General features: G+C 50.3%; 13 protein-coding genes across 13 annotated transcripts; 6 read left to right on the top strand and 7 right to left on the bottom strand.

Annotated features, from left to right (window-relative positions):
• Positions 1 to 382: 382 nt before the first annotated feature.
• Positions 383 to 1,373, bottom strand: NUU61_002585 (nitroreductase family protein; the record flags this gene model as incomplete). Its single annotated transcript, XM_056653167.1, has 3 exons — positions 383 to 588; positions 658 to 772; positions 870 to 1,373. 3 exons carry the CDS (start codon positions 1,371 to 1,373, stop codon positions 383 to 385), a joined length of 825 nt encoding a protein of 274 aa, XP_056514234.1.
• A 2,282-nt stretch (positions 1,374 to 3,655) lies between these two features.
• Positions 3,656 to 4,346, bottom strand: NUU61_002584 (nucleotide triphosphate diphosphatase NUDT15; the record flags this gene model as incomplete). The annotated part of the gene is made up of 3 exons (XM_056653166.1): positions 3,656 to 3,820; positions 3,963 to 4,168; positions 4,259 to 4,346. The coding sequence occupies 3 exons, from the start codon at positions 4,344 to 4,346 to the stop codon at positions 3,656 to 3,658; spliced, it is 459 nt and encodes a 152-aa protein (XP_056514233.1).
• A 1,306-nt stretch (positions 4,347 to 5,652) lies between these two features.
• On the top strand, positions 5,653 to 7,018 carry NUU61_002583 (uncharacterized protein; the record flags this gene model as incomplete). The annotated part of the gene is made up of 5 exons (XM_056653165.1): positions 5,653 to 5,801; positions 5,852 to 6,021; positions 6,231 to 6,547; positions 6,604 to 6,769; positions 6,840 to 7,018. The coding sequence occupies 5 exons, from the start codon at positions 5,653 to 5,655 to the stop codon at positions 7,016 to 7,018; spliced, it is 981 nt and encodes a 326-aa protein (XP_056514232.1).
• A 365-nt stretch (positions 7,019 to 7,383) lies between these two features.
• Positions 7,384 to 7,661, top strand: NUU61_002582 (uncharacterized protein; the record flags this gene model as incomplete). The annotated part of the gene is made up of 2 exons (XM_056653164.1): positions 7,384 to 7,500; positions 7,554 to 7,661. The coding sequence occupies 2 exons, from the start codon at positions 7,384 to 7,386 to the stop codon at positions 7,659 to 7,661; spliced, it is 225 nt and encodes a 74-aa protein (XP_056514231.1).
• A 1,381-nt stretch (positions 7,662 to 9,042) lies between these two features.
• On the bottom strand, positions 9,043 to 10,761 carry NUU61_002581 (NCD3G domain-containing protein; the record flags this gene model as incomplete). The annotated part of the gene is made up of 1 exon (XM_056653163.1): positions 9,043 to 10,761. The coding sequence occupies one exon, from the start codon at positions 10,759 to 10,761 to the stop codon at positions 9,043 to 9,045; it is 1,719 nt and encodes a 572-aa protein (XP_056514230.1).
• A 719-nt stretch (positions 10,762 to 11,480) lies between these two features.
• On the top strand, positions 11,481 to 11,810 carry NUU61_002580 (uncharacterized protein; the record flags this gene model as incomplete). The annotated part of the gene is made up of 1 exon (XM_056653162.1): positions 11,481 to 11,810. One exon carries the CDS (start codon positions 11,481 to 11,483, stop codon positions 11,808 to 11,810), a length of 330 nt encoding a protein of 109 aa, XP_056514229.1.
• A 383-nt stretch (positions 11,811 to 12,193) lies between these two features.
• Positions 12,194 to 13,344, bottom strand: NUU61_002579 (inositol-pentakisphosphate 2-kinase; the record flags this gene model as incomplete). The annotated part of the gene is made up of 2 exons (XM_056653161.1): positions 12,194 to 12,403; positions 12,478 to 13,344. 2 exons carry the CDS (start codon positions 13,342 to 13,344, stop codon positions 12,194 to 12,196), a joined length of 1,077 nt encoding a protein of 358 aa, XP_056514228.1.
• A 1,717-nt stretch (positions 13,345 to 15,061) lies between these two features.
• Positions 15,062 to 16,338, bottom strand: NUU61_002578 (uncharacterized protein; the record flags this gene model as incomplete). The annotated part of the gene is made up of 3 exons (XM_056653160.1): positions 15,062 to 15,831; positions 15,911 to 16,086; positions 16,151 to 16,338. The coding sequence occupies 3 exons, from the start codon at positions 16,336 to 16,338 to the stop codon at positions 15,062 to 15,064; spliced, it is 1,134 nt and encodes a 377-aa protein (XP_056514227.1).
• A 462-nt stretch (positions 16,339 to 16,800) lies between these two features.
• On the bottom strand, positions 16,801 to 19,344 carry NUU61_002577 (uncharacterized protein; the record flags this gene model as incomplete). Its single annotated transcript, XM_056653159.1, has 1 exon — positions 16,801 to 19,344. The coding sequence occupies one exon, from the start codon at positions 19,342 to 19,344 to the stop codon at positions 16,801 to 16,803; it is 2,544 nt and encodes an 847-aa protein (XP_056514226.1).
• A 272-nt stretch (positions 19,345 to 19,616) lies between these two features.
• Positions 19,617 to 20,249, top strand: NUU61_002576 (cytochrome c oxidase subunit 7; the record flags this gene model as incomplete). The annotated part of the gene is made up of 5 exons (XM_056653158.1): positions 19,617 to 19,645; positions 19,818 to 19,896; positions 19,974 to 20,034; positions 20,096 to 20,127; positions 20,220 to 20,249. 5 exons carry the CDS (start codon positions 19,617 to 19,619, stop codon positions 20,247 to 20,249), a joined length of 231 nt encoding a protein of 76 aa, XP_056514225.1.
• An 846-nt stretch (positions 20,250 to 21,095) lies between these two features.
• Positions 21,096 to 23,440, top strand: NUU61_002575 (uncharacterized protein; the record flags this gene model as incomplete). The annotated part of the gene is made up of 6 exons (XM_056653157.1): positions 21,096 to 21,166; positions 21,225 to 21,381; positions 21,430 to 21,500; positions 21,554 to 21,951; positions 22,006 to 22,898; positions 22,982 to 23,440. 6 exons carry the CDS (start codon positions 21,096 to 21,098, stop codon positions 23,438 to 23,440), a joined length of 2,049 nt encoding a protein of 682 aa, XP_056514224.1.
• Positions 23,441 to 23,620: 180 nt separating this feature from the next.
• Positions 23,621 to 25,208, bottom strand: NUU61_002574 (kynureninase; the record flags this gene model as incomplete). The annotated part of the gene is made up of 4 exons (XM_056653156.1): positions 23,621 to 24,036; positions 24,088 to 24,565; positions 24,651 to 24,988; positions 25,049 to 25,208. The coding sequence occupies 4 exons, from the start codon at positions 25,206 to 25,208 to the stop codon at positions 23,621 to 23,623; spliced, it is 1,392 nt and encodes a 463-aa protein (XP_056514223.1).
• Positions 25,209 to 26,102: 894 nt separating this feature from the next.
• On the top strand, positions 26,103 to 27,466 carry NUU61_002573 (indoleamine 2,3-dioxygenase; the record flags this gene model as incomplete). The annotated part of the gene is made up of 3 exons (XM_056653155.1): positions 26,103 to 26,396; positions 26,441 to 27,070; positions 27,134 to 27,466. 3 exons carry the CDS (start codon positions 26,103 to 26,105, stop codon positions 27,464 to 27,466), a joined length of 1,257 nt encoding a protein of 418 aa, XP_056514222.1.
• Between the last annotated feature and the right edge of the window lie 183 nt (positions 27,467 to 27,649).

Raw genomic sequence — 27,649 nt, 5'->3', positions numbered from 1 at the left:
AAGACTCGGCCATGTCCTCGCAGCGCCGTTTCATGCACTTCGGGGCTGCTTTGCGGAATGGGCTGTCTTGATGCCGGCCAAGAGCCACCTGGACGACGAATACAATTTTCCGGCGGGAAGGTGGGCCGGGCAGGGAGTAGATGAAGAGCTCTCAAGTGATAGATAAAAACAAAGTTCGGTTGCAAGATGCATTTGTCCCTGAGTGGTACAAGCTCACGCCCAAGCATGTGTTGATGTCACTAAGAATCGATTGCAGACCTACGTCTATAGCTATAAGGCAACGCCCATACGTCTATAGAATACATGGACAGACATGAGAACAGAAAATCTTCCCTGTGCCTATACCAGATAACAACCATTCGATTTGTCCATGCGAGTTCATCTACTGCTTGCCAAAGATCTTGACTCGCTCCTCAGCCGGCGTCCGCGTCTTCTCGCCGGCCGGCGCCTCGGGACTCCCAAAGACGAGCTGTGCGACGAGCCTCCACTCGCTGGGCAGACCCCATTGCTTGGCGACGGGGGCGTCGATGAGCGGGTTGTAGTGCTGCAGGTTGGCGCCGAAGCCGACGCCTTCGAGGGCGGTCCACACTTTGAGTTGTTAGATTTCCATACGAGGAGCGAGAACATCCAAGAGGAAGGAAATGAGAAACAACATACAGAAGTACTGGTGCATGGCATTGGATTGGTCCGCCCACGGCTGGAAGTGGTGTTTGAACACGGGGAATTTGTCTTGGAAGGGCTGGATATGGGTTGGGTCTTCATAAAAGAGGATCTGGTGTGATGTCAGCCACTCCAAGATCCTCGTATGGAGACGAAAGACCTCATTTTATGGAAGTTGGACTGCTATGAGGGAAGGGCGGGACACCTACCGTACCAACGGCATTCTGGAACCCCCGCAGCTTCGGGAGAGTCTGGTTCTTCCACAGCTCTTCAGGCACGGCACCCGTCTGCACGAGCATGCCAAAGGCGTCAATGGCAATATCCCACAGCCGCTCATGCTCGGCATGCAGCAGCACGACCAGACGCGTGGACTGTGTGTTGAAGGCACTGGGGACATTCAGAATGGCCGCATTGACCAGCTCCTCGACCTTGGAGTCTGGCACGGGGCTGGTCTTGCCCAGCTTATAGATGGAGCGCCGGTTCTGGGCTAGCTGGACGAGCGCGTCGCTCGACGGTGCTACCGGTGAAGGTTGTGGCCTGGGGCCAGGCGACGAGAACGGGCGGATGGGTGCTGAGGGGAGATGACCATGGGATTGTGCCGGTTGAGCTGCTTGCAACCTGCGCATCCATGTACTGGTACTCCTCGTGGGTCCAGCGGCGCGGCTGGCCGAGTGGAGGAGTGTGGATGCTGGTCGGATATAGTGGCTTGCCATGGCTTTTGTCGGTGGTTTGATAGTACACGTGGTTCTTTTGTGTTTCGATCCACACGGCAGTTTCGCTGTCTTATGAAGCTTGCAACGGTTTCAGAGAAAAGCAGGGGCGAGGGCTGATTATCAACAGATCGCGGAATTACGGCCCCCGCTGAATAATGTGGAAGGGAGCTGTTCGGGCTTAAGGGTCCACTCGGCTGAGTAGCATGCGAGTATTTCTTAAAAGTGGATGGGCGATCATTTGAAAGTATTGTGCATGGATTGAAAATTCGTATCCTAGCTAGCCCTGCTTCAAGGCTTTCATTATCGATCGACATGGTACATATGATGCTATCTATCAGTGGATGATCGATATGGTCGGGATAGTCGATATCTGTTGAGACCATCCAGTTAGCCATCAACTGCGACAAGTGCAAAGATACAATGTCCAAATTAAATCAATAACACTCCAAACTCAGAGACCCGTCTTGAAACATAAAAGGAATGGGAATTTTCAGCATGATTTTTGCTCAGCCAAAAAGGTCAATCATCATCGAGGATGTGGAGTGCCGTGTAAAACAATAATAAAAACTCATCATAAAGTGATAGAAAAATAACCTCGCATACCTGGATCAGTCGGAGGGTTCCCTGTCGGGGGATGACGAACACCTGTCGGAAATATGATCCTGCATCGGCCATACGATGGAAGAATCCCTGGAGTCGGATGGTTAGTGCATGGTCTTACACAGTCGCGGTCGCATCAAGATAGCATTGCAACGCAACCCATGGGGGGCGTAGTCAAGAGGAAAAGCAGGTTGCAGAAAAAGGACCACGCGTTTGGCGTTCAAATTTATCGCATTCTCGGGGCTAGGGCATCGGCCCTATTTGTTTTGCTTGTTTTCAGGTATGTCGTCATTGATCTTGGTGCCCTACTGGAGGTATTCGAGAATACATCTACTTACTTGGCTCTTCTCTTTTGTTGATGTTGGATGTAAAAAGGTATCTGGAAATATTTTCTAGACCTCTTTCGAGAGGTCTAGAAAGATCTCTACTTGAATAGCATTTAATGAAGATATTGTAATCCAAGATCTTTGACATCGCTCTACAGTCTATTGCTCTCATTTGGTCTTTGCCTTGAATTCTATGACTTTCTCTACAGGGTCGTGAGAATATCCTGCCTCCAGTGGGAAGAGATCTTTTCGTGGTAATGCATCTCTCTACCAAATATCACCTTCAGTATGTGTATATATTCGCTATGTTATTGATAGACCGATGGAAGGTGGTGGAGTATCAAGAATCAACAATCAAATCTTCGGGTATTTCTGTGGATGCAATTAGATATATTCAAGTCGAATTAACAGTATAGCAGAAACCACACAAGTTCATCACGCATAGTTTGACACTCTGCCATCAAATCAGCCAAATACCTTTCATCAGATAGAACCCCAATAAGCAAACTTACTCGATGAGATTACCATCCGGGTCTCTCACATAGACACTTCGAATCTTTCCAACCGCCCCAGTCCTCTCAACAACCCTGGCCCCTTCCAGAACCTGCCAACATATCAGCACAGATCCTATGAAAAACAGTCACCCATGGAATGGGGGGTATTTCAACCTCAATCTTAGCTTCTTTCAACACCTGAAGGACTCTCTCCACATTCTCCTCCGTTAGAAAGCACAGATCGGCACTCCCGGGCATGACATGTTGGGCCTTGGGCTCAAACTCCTTGCCCGACTGATGGAGGTTGATCTTTTGGCTGCCAAAGAGAAGAGCATGTCTGTTAAATATCTCAGCTCAAAGCCTTTCAACTTGTAGAGAAGATGTATGTTTCTTGATGTACCTTTGAACCACTTGGTTGGCGGGAGACGTGAAGATCTCATGGCGCATGCCTAGATGTGTAGTATAGAAAGCCACTGTCTCTGGGATGGACCGGACGGTCAGGACTAGATGGTCAAGCGATTTGACTGCAAACTTGGCCATTGTTCTCGATTAACACTGAATGATCCTCAGGTGCAACAGAGAGTATTAGAATGATGCCTAGGTGCTAGGTGGGACACCGAGGGGACCGAGTGAGTCAGCACGACAGCCCCGGTTTCGCTCCAACAGCCCACGAGCATGTCACTCAATAGTAATAGAATTAGAATTAACCAAAATATAAAGAAGCCAAGGTGGTATTTGAAGGAATCTGTCAGTCCATATTGTGATTTGTGATGGTATCGGACTTCGGCCTTGGGCCCAGCTGCACATCTCCCACTCTATAGTTCTAGCCAACACCATTTATGTCGACAATCAACTAAGCTGACTATATACGAAAGTCTGGACGCTGCTGTAGCAAATTCACAAGTGGCAGGAACATCTTCCGTCCCTGAAACTCCGACTCGGGGGAGTTCATCTGCTTCGCAACATAATCCTGGAACTCGTCCCATGACACCCACTCCCAAGCCGAGCACTTTTCCGGTTCGACGATCTGCACGAGAGGATTAGTCCTAAATTTTTTGAAGTCTTTATCTCATGGATCCACCAAGGGTATGGGTAGGGTGATATACACCCGTGGATGCGATCAAGGGAAAGGGAGAAAAAAACAAACGCAGTAAGAAATCAAAACTCACTTGAGGCTGTGCACCCGCTTCACTAACAACAGCCCTCATAAAAATCGTAACATAGTGCTTGTCCTCTTTTTCCATAACACTGTTCGTCGCCGTTAGAAACCGCAGCTCGCGGATCTCCAGCCCGGTCTCTTCGAGCACCTCGCGGACCGCGCAGTTCTCGAAGGACTCGCCGAATTCCAGGTGTCCGCCTGGAATAGCCCAGGTACCTATATAAAAAAAAAAAACCATGAAAATAAGAAGACTGGGCACAACACAATGCTATTGTGCGAGTAGAGGGGTAGCTCTGTCTCACTCACCTGCGCCCATACTGCCTTGTCGCTTGCCCAGCACGAATTCGCCCTCTTCATTGCAGACGAAGACTCCTATCCCCACGCGAGCTTCCATGGTTGAATTGGATTGGAATATTAAGGGATGATGCAGGTAGAAAGAAATGTTGGTCAAAATAAAAAAAAGGGTAACATCGAGACATGACGGCCTGAGGCAGCAATAGTAAGCCTTGGGATTGATCGACCGCAGGAAACAGGTCAGGGGGATCCGCTTGACCTCTCAGTAGTATGTGCTGTAATAAGCTTATATAATATCGGTTATAGTATAAAATAGGTGGTATCTAGGGCTGCTACATTCTTAGAATATTATATTTTTATCTATAGTATCTAATGAATAATGTTTGTATTCGTTTTTTATTTATTAGATCTGTTAGGATCGCTACTAAGCGAGCCTGTGACTGTCCGCGGAGTCACATTAAGCTATCTCGTAGGCTACCAGAGTCTATGAACATTTAACAAAAGATACCTAAGTAATATACCTAATAGTATAAAAGGCAAAAGGAAAATAATAGTAAAGAGCCTAAGAGAATATCGCTACTAAAGATATAGCACCGAGTATTAGACAGAGCCTATAAATGTTTAAGATTACTAGATAGATGTAAGAGTAGGACGGACCTATTGAGGGATGAGTTGGTGTTGCAGTAAGCGCCTTGGGGTTACCAGATGCGGGCTGAGATAAGAAAAAAATAGGCCCACTCTTATCAGCCGGCATGTTACCTGGCTCCCCGCATCAGCTCCCCGATCACCAACGATGGGTGAAGCGGTTTTCTCCTCGAACCTGAAAATGGCGGCAACGGCAGATTCAGGTGCCCCGATACGAGTGTCGTGGCTCAGCAGATTGGGAACTAATTAGAGAGCCTGCAAGCGCTCGGAGCTTCGGTCAAAATGCAAGTCTTCATCTCAGCGTGTAAGCGTCGATCGAAGGGGTCCATTGGCTAGGTGGTGCTTTCATGACCAATTGCAGTCAGTATGTCGCCGCCACTCCGGAATCTCCGATCGGGGTCCTCTTTTACGCAGGTTGGGAGGAAATGGGCAGCTCTACCGTACTGTTGGTGGCATAAGTTCTCTCCGGCTCTCGAAGGCCACGTGAGCTGAATCTATTTGGTCATGTGACGTAACCTTTGCGCCTCCGCGACTTATTCGTAAAGAGTTCAGCGAACAAGTTTCTACCCTCCCTGGTGCAGCGTCCCAACATTGCTCACATTCCTTTTTACTTTTTCTTGTCGACTTTTGTATACAACGCCGCGACTCAGGACAAAACGCCAGACATGGCGTCACGCTTAAGCGCTTGGAGACACGCCCTCAGGAAAAAGCCATACTCTAAAGCGATCTCTAACAGCTCTTTCACCACCCTACCAGCGGAAATGCCCATTGATGAGGAAACCCTCCCTTACTATGACCCTGAGCAATTCTACCCAGTGCACATCGGAGACCTATTCAAGGATAGGTATCAGGTCGCGGGCAAGCTTGGCTACGGCGCTTACTCGACGAGTTGGCTATGCCGAGATCTTCGGTACGTAACCAGTATTCATTCGAGGAATTATCACGTTAATAATGCTCTAGAAATGATAAGTATAGGGTGCTGAAGGTGTCAACCTCGCTACGAAAGTTTCCTACTGCGACCGATCGCGAATTCAAGATCTATAAGCATCTCGCGAAACTCGATTCGGCGCACCCAGGACAATCGCTAATCCGAGAACTTTACGACTCATTCGATCTCCAGGGGCTTGCTGGTACACATCGATGCCTCATTCTTCAACCAATGTACATGACAGTACATGAGATGATGAGATTGAACCCGAGGCCATTCGACCTACCCCTTCTTAAAATGACACTAAGACGACTACTTTTGGCGCTTGACTTCTTGCATAGCGAAGCTAGCATAACTCACACTGGTAATTAGCCCCAATTCGAATAATAAATTTCTACTAACTTAAACTAGATCTAAAGACCGACAACCTAATGCTTAGTCTAGAGGATGGCACTATGTTAGCCGATTTCGCGAAAGAAGAGGTTGACCAACCCAGCCCTCGGAAGAAGATAGATGAGATACGTACCGTTTATAAAAGCCGACATTTTCGCCGGCCCGTTGGAGGCAAAGGGTATGGTCTCCCAATTCTTTGTGATTTTGGCGAGGCAAGAATTGGGAAGAATCACGAATCCGGTCCTTTTGTGCAGCCCCATATATACAGGGCACCAGAGGTTATATTCGAGATGTCATGGGGAAGTGCTGTTGATATTTGGAACCTAGGAGCTTTAGTAAGTATAGTGCTACCCCTATTTTTACGCTATACTATCTCACTAATAATGATTAGATTTGGGACCTCTTCGAAGGAAAACATCTCTTTGGAGATATCTTCGACAACAAAGACGGCCATGACCCATTCAAGCACCTTGCACTTATGGTCGCCCTGATTGGGCCACCGCCGACCGAATTTGTCCAGCGTAGCGAGACAACGGAGCAATGCTTTGATTATAGTGGTAAGCACCCTAACTTCGCGTTGAGCTTTTCTTTGGCAGAGCCGGAACCCTTGTGCTGACGTGCTTGTAGGCGCTTGGATTGCACATCAAGACGCCGCTATACCGCTGGTTTCACTAGAAAGTTTAGAAGTGCGACTTTCGGGCAGCGAGAAAGAGCTGTTTATGCGTTTTATGAGATCTATGCTTAAGTGGCTGCCAGAGGAGCGCAGGACGGCAAGACAACTACTCGAGGATCCATGGCTGCTTTAGGTTAAGTCAAGATTTTCCTGGTCATCAGGTCCAAGAATTGCAACCGTGATTTTTCTCATTAGTGGATCTGCGCAAAAATTCCACATAGATAATATGAAACTGAAAGCACCCGGTCCGGCGCTTACACCCTTTTGTCAAGTTCGAGCCCCGGCGAGACGCTGAAGCCTACTCCCTAGTTTGCTCAGACAGCAAAATTGGTTGAAAGCCCAACTTTGTAACCCAAGTAGTCAGCTCTTCTGCTAGATTACCGCTCCGCTGCAATATTTAAGAGCAGCGCTGACCCTCCTCGTCCCATCAGTGAAAGCAAACCACAACGTTCTACTCTAATCATTCCAAGCCCAAAGTATAGCTATTCTTATTTCACAATGTCCCATATCATCCGTCGGTTTATTACCTACGTTGGGAAGGTCAAGTTGAGCGACTTCACGGTCGCAGAGCACATGACCCTTGTTGACAAGTATTGCAATGATCAGGAAATACGGGTATATCATCCTTCACCACTCTCTGCTGTATCTGTTTAACCGGTTCATGTTAGGATCCTCGTATCAAACAAGCCTCGATCCAGGGAACGGAGTTACACCCATCGCACAAGGATCCGACCGACCCAAAAGAAGGTCATCTCTATCCGGTTTATGGACGCTGATGGAACGAGGGTAGGAACGGGACATCTCCATGATGATGGAACCTCGAAGTTTCGCTACAAACAGAAGCCGCCCCCTGAATCGCCCTCTGGTGGATTTGAGTAGTTATAAGCTACAGGTGGCAAAGGGTAGTCCAACAGCATGATATCGCGTTGCTATAAGATCGCGCCATCAGGCTCAACTATCAGCTATATTTACCACCTGGAAGGGAAGGGTATATAAGGACGCTCATTCATGTACCTAGTTGAATCTTCGCAATCAACCCTCTTTGTTATTAGGGACCCAATCATTTCTCGTATCTGTGTGGTCCGGTCACGCAACCTCAACGTTTGCTATCAATGAGGGTTGACGAATCGGGAACAGGGACTTTCGAATGTTTGATCAGACGAGGTTGCGGTCTAAGACAGGAGGATCCAGCTGCTTGACTTTCACTGGTTTTTTCTTCTTTCATTGTTATCCAGACTCGTCTCTCTCTCGAAAGTCCCAGATTCTCCTCCGGAAAAGCGACCGATCTCTATTCCGTACAGTATCCAAGACTGACTGGAGTATACGCTCGAGCTAATCAAAGATGACGATTTCCCAACCATCGACCAAGTTACGCGCCAGATCGTCTTGACATCGGCAAAACTTCAAGCCAAGAGCGGGTCCTTCTGGACAATCAACAATCGTACATGGAATGCGAATGACCAGCAGCGGAAGGGAAGAAGAACCGATATGTCCTACTTGGTGCAGGTTTACAAGGATAGAAACCGGGCCATCCAGTTCTGAACCGCGTGGGCTGGGATCCACAGTTCAATGTCTACCCTGCTAAGATGGGCGAAGTGATTGACATCATTCTTGTCAACGAGCCAAATGACCAAATGGGTGGCTTTGATACCCATCCCTGGCATATCCATGGAGATCACGTTTACGACCTCGGGAGTGGCTATGGTACATACAATGCAACTGCAAACGAGAAGAAGCTCAAAAGGACAGCCAAAATACAGTCAGAATTAATCTATAATGTTATAGACTTTCTCTTTTCTTGTCGTTGATTCAAGGGTATATCTAAGATGACAGTAAAGAAGTTCTTGAGAGCAAGTAAGACGTTCATGGACATGCATTAGCCAATATCTCCATTCCGTTCTTTCAAAAGGGGTAAAGCCGGCGAGAAATCGTGTGAGCCATAGAGAAATAAGAAGCCACGTTTATTCCGCCTTCTATTGGCTTTGTTGCTCATACTATGGACGGCTCATACTTTATGGTAGAGATTGTGTATCTTTTTGTTTGATTCGAAGGAATGATGCCCATAAACATGTCTTCCTGTAGCTGCGCCTAGCCCTAGCTATTTTGTCGTATTCTTTACTATATCCTAACAATGCCTAATCTGCACGGCCCTCTATTTCAAGACGGCTTCTCTCCTTTCAGACACTTTTCCCAATTCTTGTCTTTGGAAATCGACTTCGCTGCATCAGCCATGCTTTTGGCGTCTTTGGCCACTGCCTGTCCCCGCTTGGCAATGCTCAAAGCCCCACGCCCCTGTGTTGCTAGTTTTGCAAGTCTTCCTGAGAGCGAGGTAAGTCTCAAGAACGCTGGCACTGCTCGGCCCAAGAAGGCGAGGATGATTTCGATGAGGATTTGGAATTGGCGCCTCTCTAGTCCACCGGTTTCGGCGAGCTCCGTTTCCCGCACCACCAGGTCGCTAGTTACCACCGGCGGGTTGCTGTCAAGTCCACGCGGAACCGCGAGATCCGTGTTTTTAGAACTGTCCGTGTTCTCGACGTCGTCAATGGTGTCGTACGACCGTTTACAACCAATGCCGTGGGGGTTGCCACAAGCGCCCAAATAGGCAATATCGTTTTTCTGCTTGACCTCAGCCATCCAAGGATTGATGAAGTCGTCCGAGTCGAGATCGATGCTAGTATTCACCGCATCCAGAGACAGAGACGATGGCCAGTACTGTAGCATATCGTCCGAGGTGACAAAGTCATGATCGAAGTAGTTGGAGCAATAGTCGAGTGCACTGTCATCATCCATCATCAATGGCACCACGGTTAGACATTTTCCCATTCTGCTCTTTTTCTCGTGGGCTTCTTTCGCTTGCTTCTTCTTCGCCTGTGCGTCCTTGTACTCCATTCTCTTCTCGTTCTTGACCTCCTGATATCGCTTCTCCTTCTCTTTCCCCGCGGACTTCTTGTACTCCTCGATCTTTTTTTTCTTGGTTGCCTGATATCGCTTCTCCTTGTCTTTCTCGTCCATCGTAGGGATGCACTTCTTTTTGCTTGCGTCGGGCTTCTGATTCTTTGGGCAAGCTTGGCATGATTTGCAATCTTTCGAGGGTATTTGGTCTGCCGGGCATTTCTTGCATTTATCGCACGACTTGGAGCTTCCAGAGTCTCGCTTCCCGAAGGGGAACGTCCAGGAACGATGGGCTTTGTTCGCAATGTGGAGAGACAAAAGTCCTGTCAAGCAGGAAACAGGATTGCCCGACCCGGATGAACATGGCGGATACTCTTGACTCGTCGAGGTGGATTTGGACTTTCCCCAGATAGCGATATAGCTGCCTTTCGGATAACCTCGATCCATGATATCTCCCCTCGCCAACCTCTGATGCGTGGACTCAAAGAAGAAGATTGCCCCATCCTCTGCGTGAATTTGATCCTTGTTCTCTTTGTATCGACCCATCTCACAATTCCATTTTGGCGCTTCCTGTCGATTCTCGAAGATGTATTTTGATCCACCATCTTCACCGTGCTCCTTAGAACGGGGCTTGGAACTTATCCAAACTCCATTCCCTGGGACATACAAAGCAGCAACCAAGACAACACCATTTCCAGGTTGGCCAATTCTCTGGAGCTCTCTTCCTATATTTGCATACCCTTGCTTTGCGAATTCCAGCACGTATTCCGCGATATAATTCACATCTTCACGATGTTCTTCCGGGGGCTCCCACGGCCTTTGCCCTCTAAATGTCTCCCAGCCGCGAAAGGGAGACATTCTGGGCGATGGGATCTCCACTCGTTTGTCAAGCTCGGGCTCAATGTCGGTTGGGGCAGCAGCCACGAGCTGACATAGGGTGTAGAGGGTAATCCATGATTGGATGAGAAGCGCTGATAGAAGCATATGGTCGAGGAAAGAGCAACAAAGGGAGATAAAGTAGAACGGTGGTGCAGTGATGGTTGGGTTGAGCACAAGTGTGAGTGGATGGAAGAAACGGCCAAGGGTGTTTTCGTATCATCACAGGATGGATATCTCCATTTATGTATCCCTTTCTCCATGACTCGATATCTCTCAGACAGTCCCCCGAGGTTGCATTCATGCCGGCACGGCCACCCGCTGAGGATTATGGCTTTGAGACAAGCCACGGCAATCCTTCGTATTCCAAGCTTATTTTATTGCTTGGTTATCAGGCATTGGCAAAAAACTTTCTATCAGGCATCCAGCGGAGCCTAGGGCTGAAGATATCAAAGGTAACCAGGAATGCAGTCAGCACGGGAGAATCCACTGTATAGACGACCCCATCGAATCACATTTGGTAAATTCGAAGATTCGCCGCCGATCGCAGTCTTTTCTTGGCTCGCGAAGCTTATATCTTCGCTAAATGATAACTGGAAGTAGAAATTTAGGCATCCCATCACTTTTGGCCCCTTATCAATCCCATTTGTCATCTAGAGACAAGATCTCACGAATGTTACATCCCTATTGACAGCGCACCACCTCTGATGGATATATAATCCAACGCCGAAAGCAACACTTGCAACCTCTCATCATGATCCTCCCGCTGTACAGGTTGTTTTTACCAAGTCCTCCGCCCACGGCCTTCTCTTCTCGGTTCCTCAATCATGCTCTTCCCAAGGGCTTTCTGCCTCGTCGCCTTTGTCCTGCCTCTAGCTCAAGGCTTTCAAATGAGTTTTTTCTCCGGTGTCACCCAGTGTAGCGGAGAGCAAGTCGACCGCCAAGTTGTGAAACCGTCTGACGGATGCCAAAAGACCGGTGTCGGCCACGCAGGCGGCGTCATTATCCAAAACTCCGACGATAGCGATGTCAACAACTTTGCCGTCTTTTTCTCGTCTGATGACTGCAACCCAGACAAGGAGATCGTCCACAGTGACAACGGTTGCCAGTCCCCAGCCTACAGATCCTTCGCTGTCTGGGACGTGGGGAGTGGGTAAAGATGTCTAAGGGGCTGGTCGGCCCTGATGAGTGGGCGTTTAGGGCCAAGATTGGAGTATAATTGTTGAGGCGAGACATGTATTTTTTTTGCTTTGCCCAATGGGGCACAACTCTGGTTTGATCTGTCATCACAGATATGAATCCATGGATGACTGGGTAGCGGCTTTGAAATATCTAATTAGTGAGTCAGTCTATGTGAATACCGTAGGGTCCAGTACGAGACAAGTTCGGATCCTTATTGTGCTCTCCATATATCACCTCTGGGTGATCTATAGCTCGAGTAGATTCCACAATATCATAACTAGGATATTATACAACGGCGGGCCTAATTCAACACGGAAAAAAAAGAAGAAGAAGAAGAAAGACACTAATTTTCACTGCGTCATGTCAAAGCATTAGGATTAGGATTAGGTCGACGCGGACCCTGCAAGGCGCACTCGCTCGGTGTCTGGTTGTTGCATCCTCGATACCAGCCGTGATTGATCAGCTGCGTCTCCATATCTCGCCAGTACTCGGCTTTGCCACCAGCCCCGATCTTCAGGTCGAGGTCGCCGAGGCGGATTTCCACGGGTGACTTTTCATCTTGGGGGATCTGTCGAATCAAATAGCATTATTATTGCAAGATCAAATCATAACCATGCAAATATTTGACAGACCAATACTCACTTTGACGAACATCGTGCAATCCCGCAGCGTCATGGCCAGCGACATCTCCCGCGACTGCGGCGGCGGACCATGCAAGCCAACATCTCGTCGGGCCTTTTGGTGTGACTGCAGTTTCAGGAGCGTCGGGTTCCGGTATAAGATCCGCGCCAGCCGCGTCCGGTCTTTGCACCCCTTGATCCTGCCCGTTGCGTGCAGGACATTCTCGAAGCGATCCGAGACCAGGTCCAAGGGACAGAAGGACCGCTGCTCGTTCTGGCCGCGCCTCCGCGCGCGCTGGTTCTTCATCTCCCTCAGCGCACAAGTCCGGCACCGGAGTGCCGTCGCCGGCGCCGAGGGCGACTGGATCAGCCATTTGGGCTTGAGCTCGGTGAGCGTTGCGCCCGGGTCGCCGGCGGTCGTCATGTCCGTGATGAGGAGACCGAACGGCTCGGTCAGGCAGAGAGATGCGCCATGCCGCTTGGCTGGGCGTGCGCCGCTCCGCTCGATGGCGCGCAGCTGCTCGTTGCAACGCGCCAGGAGCCCCTCGGGTAGTCGCACTAGTGTCTGATCGACGAGCTCGTCGGGCCGGAAGAGCGGGCGGATGATGGTGTCGAAGTTGCGCACGATCTCCGTGTAGGGCAGGTCGGCTGCGGTCTCTTTGCGCAGTCGGAGCAGCTTGCCGTGGAAGCGGGCGGGCAAGTTGCCATGCTCGGTGCTATTGATAGTACTAGGTGGGGGGATTGAAATATTCTTGGCGTCTTTCTTTATCCCACTCGTCGGCTTGCTGGGGGCTGTTGCGACAAAGCGGAAAATCACATTGGCTCCGCCCTCAGCGAGATAGACGAGCTGAACTCCCGGTGGGAGCTCCAGAAGACTGGGTTTGGTCATCCGTCCAAGGAAAGATGATGGGATTGTTGATCTCAAATCTGCTAACCATGACGTGACTGGTTGATGATTGATTGCATCGACTTTTTCTTTTGATCAATCGGTGCCCCTCCAGTCCCGTTGATTCTGTGCGGTCGAAATCGAACCGACGATTGGCCAGGCAAGACAAGCTACCAGGAAGATCGCCGGTGCATGCGCCGAATCCTGGAACTAAACTAATCTCGACAAGCTAGGCTTGGGTTGTGCAGGGAAGAATACCGGGGCCAAGTGGTGTGGCAATTTGACTGTGGATTCTGGCAACCCCGCAGTGCGAAGGAGCCGAGGGGAGAAGGAAAGAAAGAAAAGTCTGGCTCAGGCGGCCCGAGATGGCGACACGATGGGAGCAAGGAAAGGGGACAGATCGAGGAATCCCGAGCCCGAGGGGGAGTTGTGGAGGGAGTTCATGACAGCATCGGTCTTGGGAGTTGGCAATTACAAAGTGATGAACCGTGGAACACAATCCTCGATGGTGATCCCAGAGAATACCAAGTTTCAGCCGCTGTTTCAGCCCTGCGGATAAGCCGCTCGCCGGACAGGGGTGTGTAGTAAAGGGAAAAAGTAGACATTCACAAATACCCCGCCATCGGATTTCTTCTCTTCTCTTCTGCATCTTCTCCCTCATGGACATCCCCACGCCCGCCCACTGCACCGCCGATTTCTGTCTGATTCCGGTATGGTTTGTGATCTAGGGTCGCTTGGTTTCTGGTTTCTGAATTCCTTTTGATGACCCAAGCTGACTTCCCCAGATCGGCACCGGTTCGCCCTCGGTCTCAGCCCAAATTGCTGATGTTCAGCGGCTGATCGAGCGCTGCGGCCTCAAGTACGTCATGCACTCGGCAGGGACTACACTCGGTGCGTAACCCCCGTATTCTGCAAGGGGTGTATGACATCTCCCCTGTTCAGCGAATACCTCTCTGCCTTTGAAGTTGTGTGGCTGACGTGCATCCTTAACTCATTTCTCCCCTCGTCTAGAAGGCCCATGGGATCGAGTACACCAGGTGATAGGCCAGGCACACACCATCCTCCATCAGCAGGGGATTGTTCGGATTCAGACCGATATCCGGGTCGGATCTAGGTGTGTTTTATTTTTACCCCATTTACATAAAAGTGGCTGCCTGGGGTCAATCCCTTTAGCTGAGGTCCCCTCGCATGGAGACGCTAAGGAGGGCCCGGGCCACGGAATGGTTGAACTAGGGTTGTACTAATGGATTGCTGCATGTAGGACGGATAAGGAGCAGTCGTTCGAGGACAAGGTGAACAAGGTGCGGCATTTGCTCGGAAATGAATAGGGGACGCAGTCCTCTACCAAAAATGACAATCTACTTGGTAGATCTCGAGGTGGAAGTACCAACAGAAAAGGAGAAAAAAAAAAGTTATAATCAAATCATTTCATTCATGTGCAGGTCGAGGACCGGCTATACCAATACAACTGGAAGAACTACCTAAACAACCGTGCAAAACGCCGATGCCGTTTTTGCTTCATGGGGCCAATGCGCCCAAACACAGCTCAGCCCAATGCCCAGAATCCATGCGTTATGTACGGGCCCAGCCCGGGTGAATCCCCAGACCCGTTTTCCTGAATCAACCTAAAGAATGTCCAAGATCGCTGCATAACATGACAGTAAACGAAAATAAAGTAAGGACAAAACAAAAACAAAAGAAGACGGGAAAGGGTCAGGCGTTAAAAGGAAACGCCTCCGCCAAAGAGACTGCCCCAGTTTCCACCAACCCAGATCCAATTGCCCATGCTGGGAGAGGCCCCGCCCTTGGCCGAGTTGGCCAGGTCGAGCAGGTCCTTGAAGACGTTCCCGGTCGTGGAGCCGCTACTGGACTGTGGCGTGTCAGAAGTCGAGAGCGACTTGCGGCCGATAGGATTGGAGACATTGTTGAGGTTGTCGACGGTCTCGATGGCGGGTCCGCGGTTAAAGAAATCTACCAGAATAAACGTCGGCTGGCGGCCGCCCCACTCCTTCTTGCACTTGGTCGCGGTGCTGCCCAGGTTCCCGGTGCCACCGGACGCGGCGTTGGTCGTGGCCACATAACTGGCGTTGGGGAACTCGACGTCGAACATCGACAGGTCCGTCGAGTACAGGAAATGGTTCATCAGCGGCAGTCGGTTGGACGCCAGCGCCGTGGATGCTTGGCCCGACACCTCCTTGGGCCGTTGCGGGTCGCAGGAGAATTTCGTAGGCGATGTGACGTCGTACGGATTCTCCCACACGAACGAGAACTCATCGAGCAGGTACGGCGCGTCCGTATTGGAGCCCAGTGATGCCACGAACACCACCAGTCGCTTCTTGTCGTCGATCATCGACTGGAGCGTGGGCCACGACTTCGGCGCCGAGTTGGACGTGGGCTTGTACGCATAGTCGACGATGTCGGCCTTTTTGAATTGCGCGTCGAGATCCGAGGCCGATGCGCCGTCCGAGTTGACCAGCAAGATCGTGACCACTGCACAAGCCATAGATAGTCAGCATTTTCGGTCCAGAAAATAACAGATGAAGAAGAGTAAACACAAGGGATGGCTCACCGTCATTTGGATTGTCGTCCAACCACTTCTTGACGTCCTTCAACCAGTCACTCAACGTCCCCGCGTCCATCAAATCACACTTGGAATGACAGAGGCGCCATTCCGAGTTACTCTTGTGGACTTGAGCTGACACCAGCCGAACACCGGCGTCGAGCTGGGTGGGGGTGTCATAGTACCTAGCAATACTTCATTAGTTTATGTGGGGGAGAGAGAGGGCCTCAAAATCCGGGGTAAACAGACTGGTCGCCAGCCAACGAAACACCGGAGTTGGAATCGCGCACGAAAGCGCTATCGTGGGCACCCAAATGGGTGATCTCGCCGTAGGACTTGGAGCAGAGGTCGGGAGAGTTGTTGCATGCTGTGGTACGCGCGTTCAATGGGTTGCCGAGGACTGCAGGCAGCAAGGCCAGGAAACCAAACGCTCGCATACTGGAAGATGAGAAGATAAATAATAGATAATAAAACAAGTGATAAGAAGACCGCAAATAATAAACCAGGAGAGACACAGAATATAAAGAAGAATCCAAGTCAGGAGAAAAAGAAGAAAAGAAAAGAAACAAAAAGGTGACGACAGACACATGGAATGTCTAAGACGATCACTGCTGGGTCCAGGCCGCGTTGCCGTCTCAACTATTCTTAGGTGGATCTCCCTTGCCTGATCTTGCCTGATTTGGCCTGATTGGATCCTGCAGATGGTGCCTACTTGCCTGAATCGGTTAATAATCGATTAATTCCATACATGATTTTAATATATTACTAAGGTTCTCCATACATCTGACACTCATTCGACACATCTCTAGGGGCTGTGCTCCGGGTGGATCAATTATATTGTATCGCATTGTATTTATACAATCCAAGTAAATATATGTACAGATGACAGATTACGCCCTTCAATGTCGTCGAGAAGATGTACGCACCTTCATGGAGCGATGAAGCGATCTGCGAGACTGCGACGGGTTCACCAATCCATCCCAGTCCAAAATCTCAGACTCGCTAAACAGCGGTGGTTGACCCCAAACCCGAAGAATATCTCCGGCCACGCGGGACGGATTGTATGGGTTCATGCGCCGCACCATGCGGTTGATGGGCCGTATGGAAGGGCAATAGTCGCCGAATAGCATAACCAATCGGTATCGAGTCGCTCGTCTGATTTGTGGCACATGGAGACGAAGGCCGGCCTGCTCCATCTCCCGTAGAAGAAGAATCCCGCGCACCCAGGGAACAAGCCGGTGGCCGGTGACAGGGTGAGGAATGCAGGCTGTTGATTCGGTGTCATTGACCACGCGCAGCTTGAATCCCCAGGAGACTACCGCACACTGCATCGTAGGTGTGAAGATAAGATCAAGCATGCGGCCGTCGCGGTTGGTCGCCGTCAGCGTGTGCGGATGCAAGGTAGAACGTGATGGCGAGCGGTCCCACGCCTTTCCACGCTGCTCGGGGATGTTGCGATACTGAAGGACCAGCCAGTGACAGCATTCCCGGAGTTCATCCCAGTGATTCCCCATTCCCAAGCGTTTGAGAATCTCGGCCCAGAACTCGGCGCTGACATACGCTCCTACCGGGACCAGTCGTTGGAGAACCCTGAAGACAAACATCACTTCATCGGCGATAGACATACCGGAACTACCCGCCAGATGGGGAGCATGTCCGACCTCACGAGGCGTGAAAATCTTCTCAGCCATGAAATCTATACTTTCTTCAGTCAGAGTCTTGCCACGAAGGGTCAAGTCATCCACAACTTTAGACGCTCCTTGGAGTTCGCGCGCAGTGATGTGTTTTCGAAAGTGGATGTTGGCCAGATCCGATGTGTCGGACGAAATTTCGGTCAGAATCGCCAAGCACATGTTGTACTGGCGCCAATCCCGACTCATATAGTATCCTATCAGAAGTGACTCTTGCATGTGCACGTCTTCAAAAACATCTGGATGGAGATCGCTGTTGAGAATGTCCGAGAGAAGAATGTCGCGGTGTTGAACAGCTAGCTTCCGCACCAACCGCGAACAGACAGAATCCCCGGCAGATATTCCTGATTGTTGAAGTACTTTCAGTTTCTCCAAGATATCCTGACCGCCGTGGGCTCTGACGGCCATTTCGCGGAACATGCGGGGGCCCAGTGCGGTTACACCAAGCATCTTGAGCCCGGCCACTATCATCTCGAAATTCAGGGCCGGAGTAGCAAACAACCTGGCCCCGATATCGTCCTTGAAAGGCGTCTCTTCCAATAGAGTTTCTTCGGTGGGTTCCTGGTCTGATTCATCTACCGAGTCGTCGGCATCAGACTTCTCCTGGTCAACAGGTTCCTCCGGCTCCGGCTCAAATCTTTTTTCGTAATAGGCCTGAACCTCTTCGAACTCCTCTTCTGTTCCGTATTTCTTGGCATAATCCAACAGAGGTTGTATCTCCTCAGGAATTTGTGGGTGGTCTCCTCGTCCAACAAGAAATTTGTGCAGTGTCAACGCTTCATGGCCATAGCGGTTCTGCAACAGGATAGATATCACACGATTGTAAATGCGGTGGTCATCAATAGTGCAGCACATATCCTTGAAAGCCTTTGCTCCTGGAGACAACGATTGTTGCCGGGCATCGATGAGATACTGGAGGCTAGTGTTGGTTGGAAGATGCTTTGGACAGATAGCTGACTGGAGGACCCGGAAAATATCATTTGCGTGTGTCAAGTGGGGGTGCTGGAGCCTTTTGTGCCATTCAACGGCCCGCTTCCTCATGCCACGATCGAGAAGTCCGCCCACAACACTCTCGTACAGCCACGGCCAGCGAACACCTTTACTCTCCCATAGGTCGTCTGCATAATCCATCACATCCCTGAGGAAAAGCTCTCGTTTCAGGCCCAGGTCCACAAAGCTCCGCCAGAAGAAGTCGGCGAGTTCCCCTGTGGTAGGAAGGTGTACGTCATCCAGTCGCACCGTCAGCCCCTCCCAGATATCCAAAGTACCTTGATCCCCGTAATGGCGTTGGCGAAAACGAAGTAGCTCGGCCCAAAGATCGAAGTTATTCCTCGAGGCTGGGTGGTCTACTAATCGGGTTCCAATATCATCGCAGTGACCGACGTCAGATTCAAACTCAAGTTTCTCTGGTGATAGGCTTAGGGCTTTGGTGGAGCTTTGAGCTGTATCGCTGTGTCCGGGATTCCGCGCGGTAGGATGGGACTTTGCAGAACGATGCGCTTTTGGTGGTTCAATCTCGTAGATGGGAAAGCTGAAAGGCGATCTCATGCGCTGGGTCACGCGAGACTCAGTTCCGGTCGAGCTGTGCTCGGGATCGTCTAAGGATAGCGTTGTGTGGGTATCGTGGGATTGGCATCGTATGCAAGTATATCTGGACTCCAATTGCTCGATTCCGACCGGTGTTGACGCGAGGGTGTCGAGGATCGAGACGGCGGACGGCCTCTTCAACAATCGAAGAAGAGCCGGGCGCATGAGTCGTTGAGGAGTGGAGACCAAGGGAGAGAACTCTGGGCGTAGACCATCCTTCTCCGGGTCAAATTGAGTTGTAAAGGAGCTGCTTCAAGTGGCCGGTTTGATGGGCGCTTTTTCGGCGATGACGCTTTCCCCTTTGGGTGCATTACTCAGCCCACCGTCTGAAAGGTCACCTGATGTCGACACCTGCAGCTGCCGGATCCAACGTCGACTTCCTCCTCCATTGCCCTCTCCCCTCCAGCTCCCTCGCTTTCCTCTTTCCAACCGCCAAAATGTTCCGCACTGCGCCTCGCATGGCTGGGTAAGTCGATTCCCTTGAAATTGCGCCCACCAATCTCTCGTACACACCCCCCGGGTGGGAGCGCGACCATCGAATTTCCTCCCGCCCTCTCCGGAACTCAATTGCCATCGACAGCCCTCTAGCTACTGTGCTTTTTTAAGATAGCTACTAATCTCTCTGATTTCTTTGGCAGGTTCGTGTTCCGTGAGAACCGTGTCCCCTACTACCAGCGTCTGTTCCAGAACCACGATGGCAAGCGTCAATGGTGGAAGGTTAGTCTCAGCCGCCCACACCAGACCCGCCTTCAATTGAGGCTCGGCAATTATCTGACATGACAATTTTTGTCCAGACCTCCCGCAGTGGCTACATCATGTACCCCTACCTGATCTCCGTCTACGGTCTCGGTGCTGGTGAGTGGATCCAATCTGAGATTAAGAGACCTTCACCCACCAAATACTAACTTTGATATAGCCACTACCTACGCCATGTGCCGTATGCTCTTTGTCAGTTTTTTCCCATATCCATGGCCCGCTCGATGCCAGCTGAAGCATCGTTGACTGGTCGTTTGAGATTCATGAACTAACTTTCTTAACAGGGCCACAAGACCTGGTTCGGTGAGAAATAAACGACGAATCCAACGTGATTTGGCCGTTTTATAGACGGCTTGGGGATTTCTTTCAATTGGCGGTGTATTTCTACTCCAGTGATGGGCTAGAGGAGTTGGCAGGCACAAGGATTATGGGGCTGTATATAAGATCAATCCCAGCGCCAATCCAAGAGTCGTTGCCTTGTTTACGTTAACCTGCACAGGCTTCTTCGTGGGAGAACTACTGTCAGATGTAGATGTTGTCATTGAAGTACTCGTGGACAGATTGAGCTACCGTAATGTCCAGTCGACGATGGGATTTTCCACCGACCATCTTTGGAAGGACTTCATTCAAAGGCTTTGTCAGCCAGGTTTGGCTGAATATCTTGCTGTGAACATAATGCCTTATAGTTCTAACATTGCCCGTGCTGAGAATCCGCACTTGGGTAGGTATAAGCTATCCATATACAGGTCCAGATGTCCCGTTGAGCCAGTTTGAACTGCAGTTAGCTAGGGCCCAGTCATCACAATTTTTTTCTCTCGTGACTATCCAGGAAATACACATGAACTGCTGAGGATGACTCTTATAGTCCCACCTGGGTAGAGTCCAGCGACCCAGTCAAGTATTGCTTAGTCAGTTTCTTCCGCCCCAGACAGTTTAACCGGAGAGCAACTCGGATAGAGCAACCCATCTACAATACTGGACCAGTTTGCCTTTCAGTGATAGTTGTCATCCACGGACCCATTTGTTCTATTACGATGCCAATATCTGAATTTATAACATCAACTCAACTTATTTATCGTCCAAGACCATTGGAAGCGGTCCTCTGAGGATGACAATCAAATTGATATCTGCTTGGATGACGGCTACTTCCACCGCGGACAATGGAGGAGACTGACTCGGCGCTAACTGAGCGTCCGGTGAAGCGGGTGCGTCAGGCCTGTGAGCCTTGCAGGTCAGTGTTTTGGCAGAGCCAGCTGTTCGTAAGGATGTCTCGTTAACTGCTTCTCTAGACGCAAAAAGGCTAAATGCCCTGGAGAGCAGCCGATCTGCACTCTGTGTGCCAGACTGCATCAAAAATGTCTGTATGCCGAAGAACGGCGTCGGCCACCTGCTCCCGAGAACAACTCAACTCTCCATGTTCCAGATCATAGCACCTCGCGGGCTCTGGTACTGTCAATCTTTCAACAACATTTAAAGAACTGCGTTTCTAATTAGTGTATCACTTTACAGGAAGATAGACTACGAAGCCTTGAAGGAAAGGTGGGAGAAGTCCTTGATGTGCTTGGGTATGCTGCTCCATTCAATCCATGCTGATATTGATTGCTCACCTGCTGTCCAGTGGCAGCTCAAGAGCTGAGCCACCAATGGCGACGGAGACTCTCCTGCCTACAGTCATATTACCTGGATCAGGTCCATCCGCTGTCTTGCCACCATGGGAAGAAATCGTGCCCATTGCAGAGCTATATCTACTCTATTGTGATTCCCAGCCTCTGCCACTGTTTCATCGGGGCACATTTCTTGCCACTCTTCAGATGCGTGAGCCTGAGATTATTTACGCTATGCTGGCTCTAAGCTTGCGGTTCTCAGATGCTTATACCGATATCAATGAACTCATCGAACTTGTGAATGGCTACGCAGAAGTGGCTCGCGGTCTCGTCATGAAAAGAATCGCCGAGGGGCCAGTAGAGCTCTCGACACTGCAATGCCTATGTCTTTTGAGTTTGGTTGACTTTACGAGTGATTATTTCCCAGCCCGTGTCGTAATAAAGCCGAGCTAACATTACCTACTAGATGGCAGCACCCATCGTTCAAGTATCCACAGTAGCCTTGCAATGAACCTTGCACAGTGCGCGAACCTTGGTTCTGAGTCACGCTCCTCGATGAGTGCGATGGCTCGCGAAGAGCGCCGGCGCTGTTTTTGGAGCATCTGTCTCCTCAAACGACTACATGGTGGCGAATTCTCTCTTCTTGATGTGCCCCAGGACGGAGGCCCTCCTTATCCAGCAAGCCCAACACTTCCAGCCCGGCTTCTTTCTCCAGGCCCGTCCACTCTAGAGATGCGCAGAAGCGATATTCAGGATCAAGGCATCATCACCTACGTGATAATGCTGAGCGAGGTATTTGCCAGAACGACACGATATGTTCGGCTTCATGGCCGACCCAGCAATGTTCCACCGTGGTCTCCGCATTCTGAATACTCCAAAATCCTTAACTTGCTGATGGAAATCGAGACACGCGTGCCTTACACACACCGCTTCAAGCCCGCCAATCTCGGTGAGCGGTCTCTCGAGGAACTACAGGCTAATCGGGAGTACTGGGGCCCATGGTTCCTGAACCAGCTCATGTACCACACTATTTTGTGCCTCCTGAATCACCCCCTTCTGCTTTCTCTGAGTCTTCGCAATTTCCGAAGCACGATCCCTGAAATCTTCCTCCAGCATACTTCCGACTTGATCTCCTCGCACACGACCTGGATCCTTCATTTCCTCAACTACTTCGAAGAGAAATCGTTTTTGGTATCGGATCCGCTACTGGGATATTGCGCTGCCGTCGTGGCAACCATCGAGCTGCAGCTGAGCTTCACCGAGAATCCCACGATCAGGGAGCAAAAACGAGATAGGTTCGCCAAATGTGTCAGATTCGTACAGCAAACAGGTGAGAGGTGGCCCCATATGGCCCGATTGGTATGGATTTCCCTTCCATGTGTCTTTCCTTCAACTCCCAGACTGGCATGAATCAACTAACATCTTCTGGATAATGCACACAGGCACATCGACTGCAGCGGCTGGAAGACGCCGTCTCAGCAACCTACCAGTCCGACCCAGGCGCACAAAACCAGAGCCTCCTCATCGATCTTTCTCGATTCTGGGAAATTCTTGAATATCCGTCCAACAGTGACTCCGACTCTGCTCGGCGTCTGTTTGGAAACTCGCTCTATGCCGGGCCTACCTCAGCCGCTGGAGAAGTGTCTCAAACGTCTCCCTTGCCTGCTCCGACTCGCTTGAATGCCCAGGAAGATGCCCCATCTGGCCTCCGGCCTGATGGATTCTCTACCAATACTGCTTTCCCGAGCTCCCAGGTTTATTCGGGCAGCTCGATTGTCTCGCCACAGCAATTGAGTCTCTCGAATGATGAGTTTTCTATTCTTGCGACGAATTTCTTTTCGCAGGGGCAGGAATTTCTTCGCAGTGGTGTCAATTGGGAGGAGAGTATTGGCAATTTCTAGCGGAGATGCGTTATGCCATCATGCCTGAATTGATATTGATTTTTCTCTTATTACATTTCATACAAATCTACCATATTTATTTCATGACTAAATGTGTATGATACCTAAGTAGGCAGGAAGATTATTTCATATGCATACAATACCTCTTCTACTCCACTACACTCAATGCATGTTGTCCAGTCACGAAGCCAGAGCAATCTTAAGCTCCTCGACAAACTTCCACACCTCAGAGAATGTGTTGTACAGTGGCGTCGGTGCCACACGAACAACCCCAGGCTCTCTCTTATCGCAAATGATCCCCGCATCCTGCAGCCGCTGCGAGACCTTGTGCAACAGTCCAGGCTTGAGCAAGAGACTCAACTGAGCACCGCGCGCATGGGCGTCAGCCGGGGTGATGATGTCAAACAGGCGCGTCTCGTCGGTAGCATCCTTCAGCAACAGGTATTCCAGATATGCTGTGAGCTTGATCGACTTCTGGCGCAGTTCTGCCATCGAGGTCTGATCAAACACTGACAAGGCAGCACACAGAGTGGTGAGGTCGATGACTGAGGGGTTTGAGAGCTGAAAGCCCCCGGCTCCGGGGATGGGCTTGAATTCTGTCGAGGATGAGTACATGTTCCAATGTTTACGGTAGGGTAGAAACATACTATTGTCCATCTTGAATCTTACGGATCGGTCGCCCCCATACCATCCCGTCAACCGGTGGCGGAACTTTGGAGAATCTTCGCCAGCGCTGTAATCCACCTGACCATGCTTTTCGTGCACAAAGAGACCGGCCATCGCCCCGGGTCCAGCATTGCCGTACTTGTACGTGCACCAAGCGGCAAAGTCTACATTCCACTCGTGCAGCTTCACCTCGACGTTGCCGTACGCATGCGCCAGGTCCCACCCGACGGTGAGATTGTGCGACTGTGCGTACTTGGTGATTTGCGGAATATCGAACAGTTGCCCCGTATAGTACTGGATACCCGGGAGAAGGAGGAGTGCCGCCTCATCCGCGTGCTGGTCGATATAGGACAGAATCTTCTCCGTCGAGATTACGTATGTGCCTTCGTCTGGACCAATCAGGACCATGTTCTCATTCGAGTCCAGTCCGTGCCAGGCAATGTGCGACTCGACGGCATACTATAGCGGTGATTAATAGACGCACATATTTGGCTGGTTGTCCACAACTGTAGCCCCAGCAAAGGAAAAAAGAAATCAGACTTACATGATCACTGGGAAATGCCTTCCAGTCCATTAAAATCTTCCTTTTCGTCGCAGTCGGCCTATAGAAGCTAGCCAGCAACAGGTGAAGATTCCCAGTCAAGGTGCCCATTGCAGCAACCTCTGCGGGCGCCGCCCCCACAATCTTCGACATGGACTCGGCTGCCTGTTCTGACAACAATTGCCACTGCTTCATTGGAGAATCTTCGAGATCTGTGAAGTGGCCACACACCCCAATTGAAGACCAGGTGTCCAGCTGCGCTTCCATATACTTCGCAACAGCCTTGGGCTGGATGCCCAGAGAGTTGCCGCAAAGGTAGATGCTTGGCTCAGATGAGAGCCCTGTGATAAGAAATTAGATGATAAAAACTAGAAGAGAGGTTATGCTGAGAGATCATGTACCTGGTTTCGCCAGCTTCTTCGTCGCGAGATTGGCCTTGGAAGGAATGATGAACTTGTCCCGGAACTCCCGAAGAGGGTCTGCTGCATCGAGAGAGGCAGCGTACTCCTTGGATGCGGCCTCAGCTGGGAATATGGGCTTGGGTGTTTTGGCGCCGGTCATTTTGGCGGCAATGCTGTCTGTGTTTCTGGGTGGGAAGCTCCTCTTCACAAGGTGTGTTTTGGTACTAGGAACGCAACGGGATGGCAACAAAGAACAGTCTGCGTTCGAAGGGGAGGGGAGGTCAGCTGCTGGATGAGATAAGAAGCCATGCACGTTCTTGCTTTTTTATAAATACGCCAAATCGGAGACGAGGGAGCTCGCTTCAGCTCAACCCGGATGTTGTTCTCCGTCTTCCGGTCCTCGTTCCGTCCCCACGTCTGCTGCTTCAGTGACTGCGTTGCCGGTGGTGAGGATGTCTCCGTACGTCCTGCGCTTGGATGTGCGTATGGTTGATATTATAATGGACTTTGACGAATTGATAGGATGGTTTGAGATATTTGCTAAGGGTTTCGGCCATATTAATATGAAGTAAAAAGAAATAACTCAATGAAATTACGTGGGTATCTCGTACTTGAAATAAGAAAATAAGACTAAAAGGCAGTATAATGAAAGAATAGACTAATGATAGTTACTGGTTATAGAATACTTTCTTGGGATAGCATTGATCTTTGTAATATAATCCTTGATCTGAGGAATATATCTACTACAACGGTGACACCAACGGCCGAGTCCCGTTGGACACGGAACACGGATAGCGATCCGGGTGTGTTCCGGGTTGTATAGATGCGAGACTAAGTTAGGCCCGATGCAAGCCGCATTGGTATACCCCATCTATAATACTCTCTGTTATTATGGCTGCTTGGGGGGGAAATCTAGTATTTTAATCCCATCCAAGGCTGCCTATTCAATTGTGATGCCCCTCCCTACCCTCGAGCCTGCGACCTAAAAGAATCTACCTACGTTGTGATTGTGGATGCGCAAAAGCCATCCCCTTTTTTCCTAGTACTATCAACCATGTTACAATCACCAGAAGTGGCTCTTGATGAGTATGCTGTTTCATCTGAGCATGGTTTCCTTCCCGATGGCCTGCCTCTGCCGGCGCTCAATCAACCCTACTATGCACCCTGGGAGACTCTGGCGTATCGACTTCCAAGTCTCATCCAGACAGGCCAAATTCGATACTTGATTAATGACCTTCCCATTCTTTCTCCCTCATGGCTGCAGACTGAGGCAGAGTGGCGTCGGGCTTATGTCGTCCTCGGGTTCCTCACCCATGCCTATATCTGGGGAGGAGAGAAACCGCGCGATGTGAGTGAGCAATACTCAGATTGAGAGACGCTCGTCCGCACCAGAAGAAGAATCTCATAGCAATAAATCCACAGGTCCTACCATCATCCATCTCAAAGCCCTTCCTGGAGGTTTCATCCCACCTCGAACTGCCTCCCTGCGCCACCTATGCAGGCCTCACTTTGTGGAACTTCACTACCACCCACCCGGAAGCAGACATCACCAACCCAGACAACCTGACCCTCCTCACCTCGTTTACTGGCACGAAAGATGAAGACTGGTTCATCGCTATCTCCGTCACCATTGAAGCCAAGGGCGCCAAGCTCGTCCCCTTGATGCTTGATGCTATCGCCGCCGTCACGGCCAGTGACATTCCGCGCCTAACTGCGCTGCTATGTCAGTTTACCGACAGACTCCAGGACCTCAATGACACTCTCAAGAGGATGTATGAAAAATGTGCGCCGGCGGTGTTCTTCCACCAGCTGCGCCCCTTCTTGGCCGGTAGCAAAAACATGACCACGGCGGGGCTGCCATATGGCGTGTTCTATGATGTGGGAGATGGCCAGGGCGAGTGGCATCAGTACAGTGGAGGCAGCAATGCACAGAGCTCTTTGATTCAGACATTTGATATCTTCCTTGGAGTCAATCACTCTGCCACTGGTGAGATCAGACCACCGGGGACGGGATATATCCAGGTAAGTCTATTGCATTCTGGTTTACTCTTCAGTGTGCAGAACTCCTAGTCTAATAAGTTCCAGGAAATGCGCAACTACATGCCCGCTCCTCACAGACGCTTCCTCGAAACCTTCTCTGCTCTATCCAACATCCGGCCCTACATTCTGTCTTCGCAGGCCGAATCCCCCGCCAAAGAAGCATACAACGCAGCCGTGTTGACCCTCAGCTCTTTCCGTGATACTCATATCCAGATCGTCTCCCGGTACATCATCATGCCGTCCAGGACTCGCGCGCCGGTCGAACTCGACCAGGCGGCACAGGCCCATCGGGTTAACCTTACGACGGCCAGTTCTCAGGTCAAGGACTTGGGTGAAATGAATCGTACTGGGCTTTATGGGACGGGGGGACGAGCTTGATTCCTTTCCTGAAGCAAACCCGGGATACGACGAAGTCTGCTACCTGTTGACGAGGCTGAACAAAGCCTTGATGCCGTGAAGAACTTACTTTATTATCTTGTTGGACATATCTATGAGAGTGGTGAGATTAAATGATTTAATGGCTCAGCCTTTAATGGTTTGCTATCATTTGCAGGTATAACT

Source organism: Penicillium alfredii (genome assembly GCF_028826965.1).
Source record: "Penicillium alfredii strain IBT 34128 chromosome Unknown utg000004l_segment0_segment0, whole genome shotgun sequence".
NCBI classification, from domain to species: Eukaryota; Fungi; Ascomycota; class Eurotiomycetes; order Eurotiales; family Aspergillaceae; genus Penicillium; species Penicillium alfredii.
The sequence above is the reverse complement of the archived record's forward strand: the minus strand, read 5'-3'. Positions and strand labels throughout refer to the sequence as shown.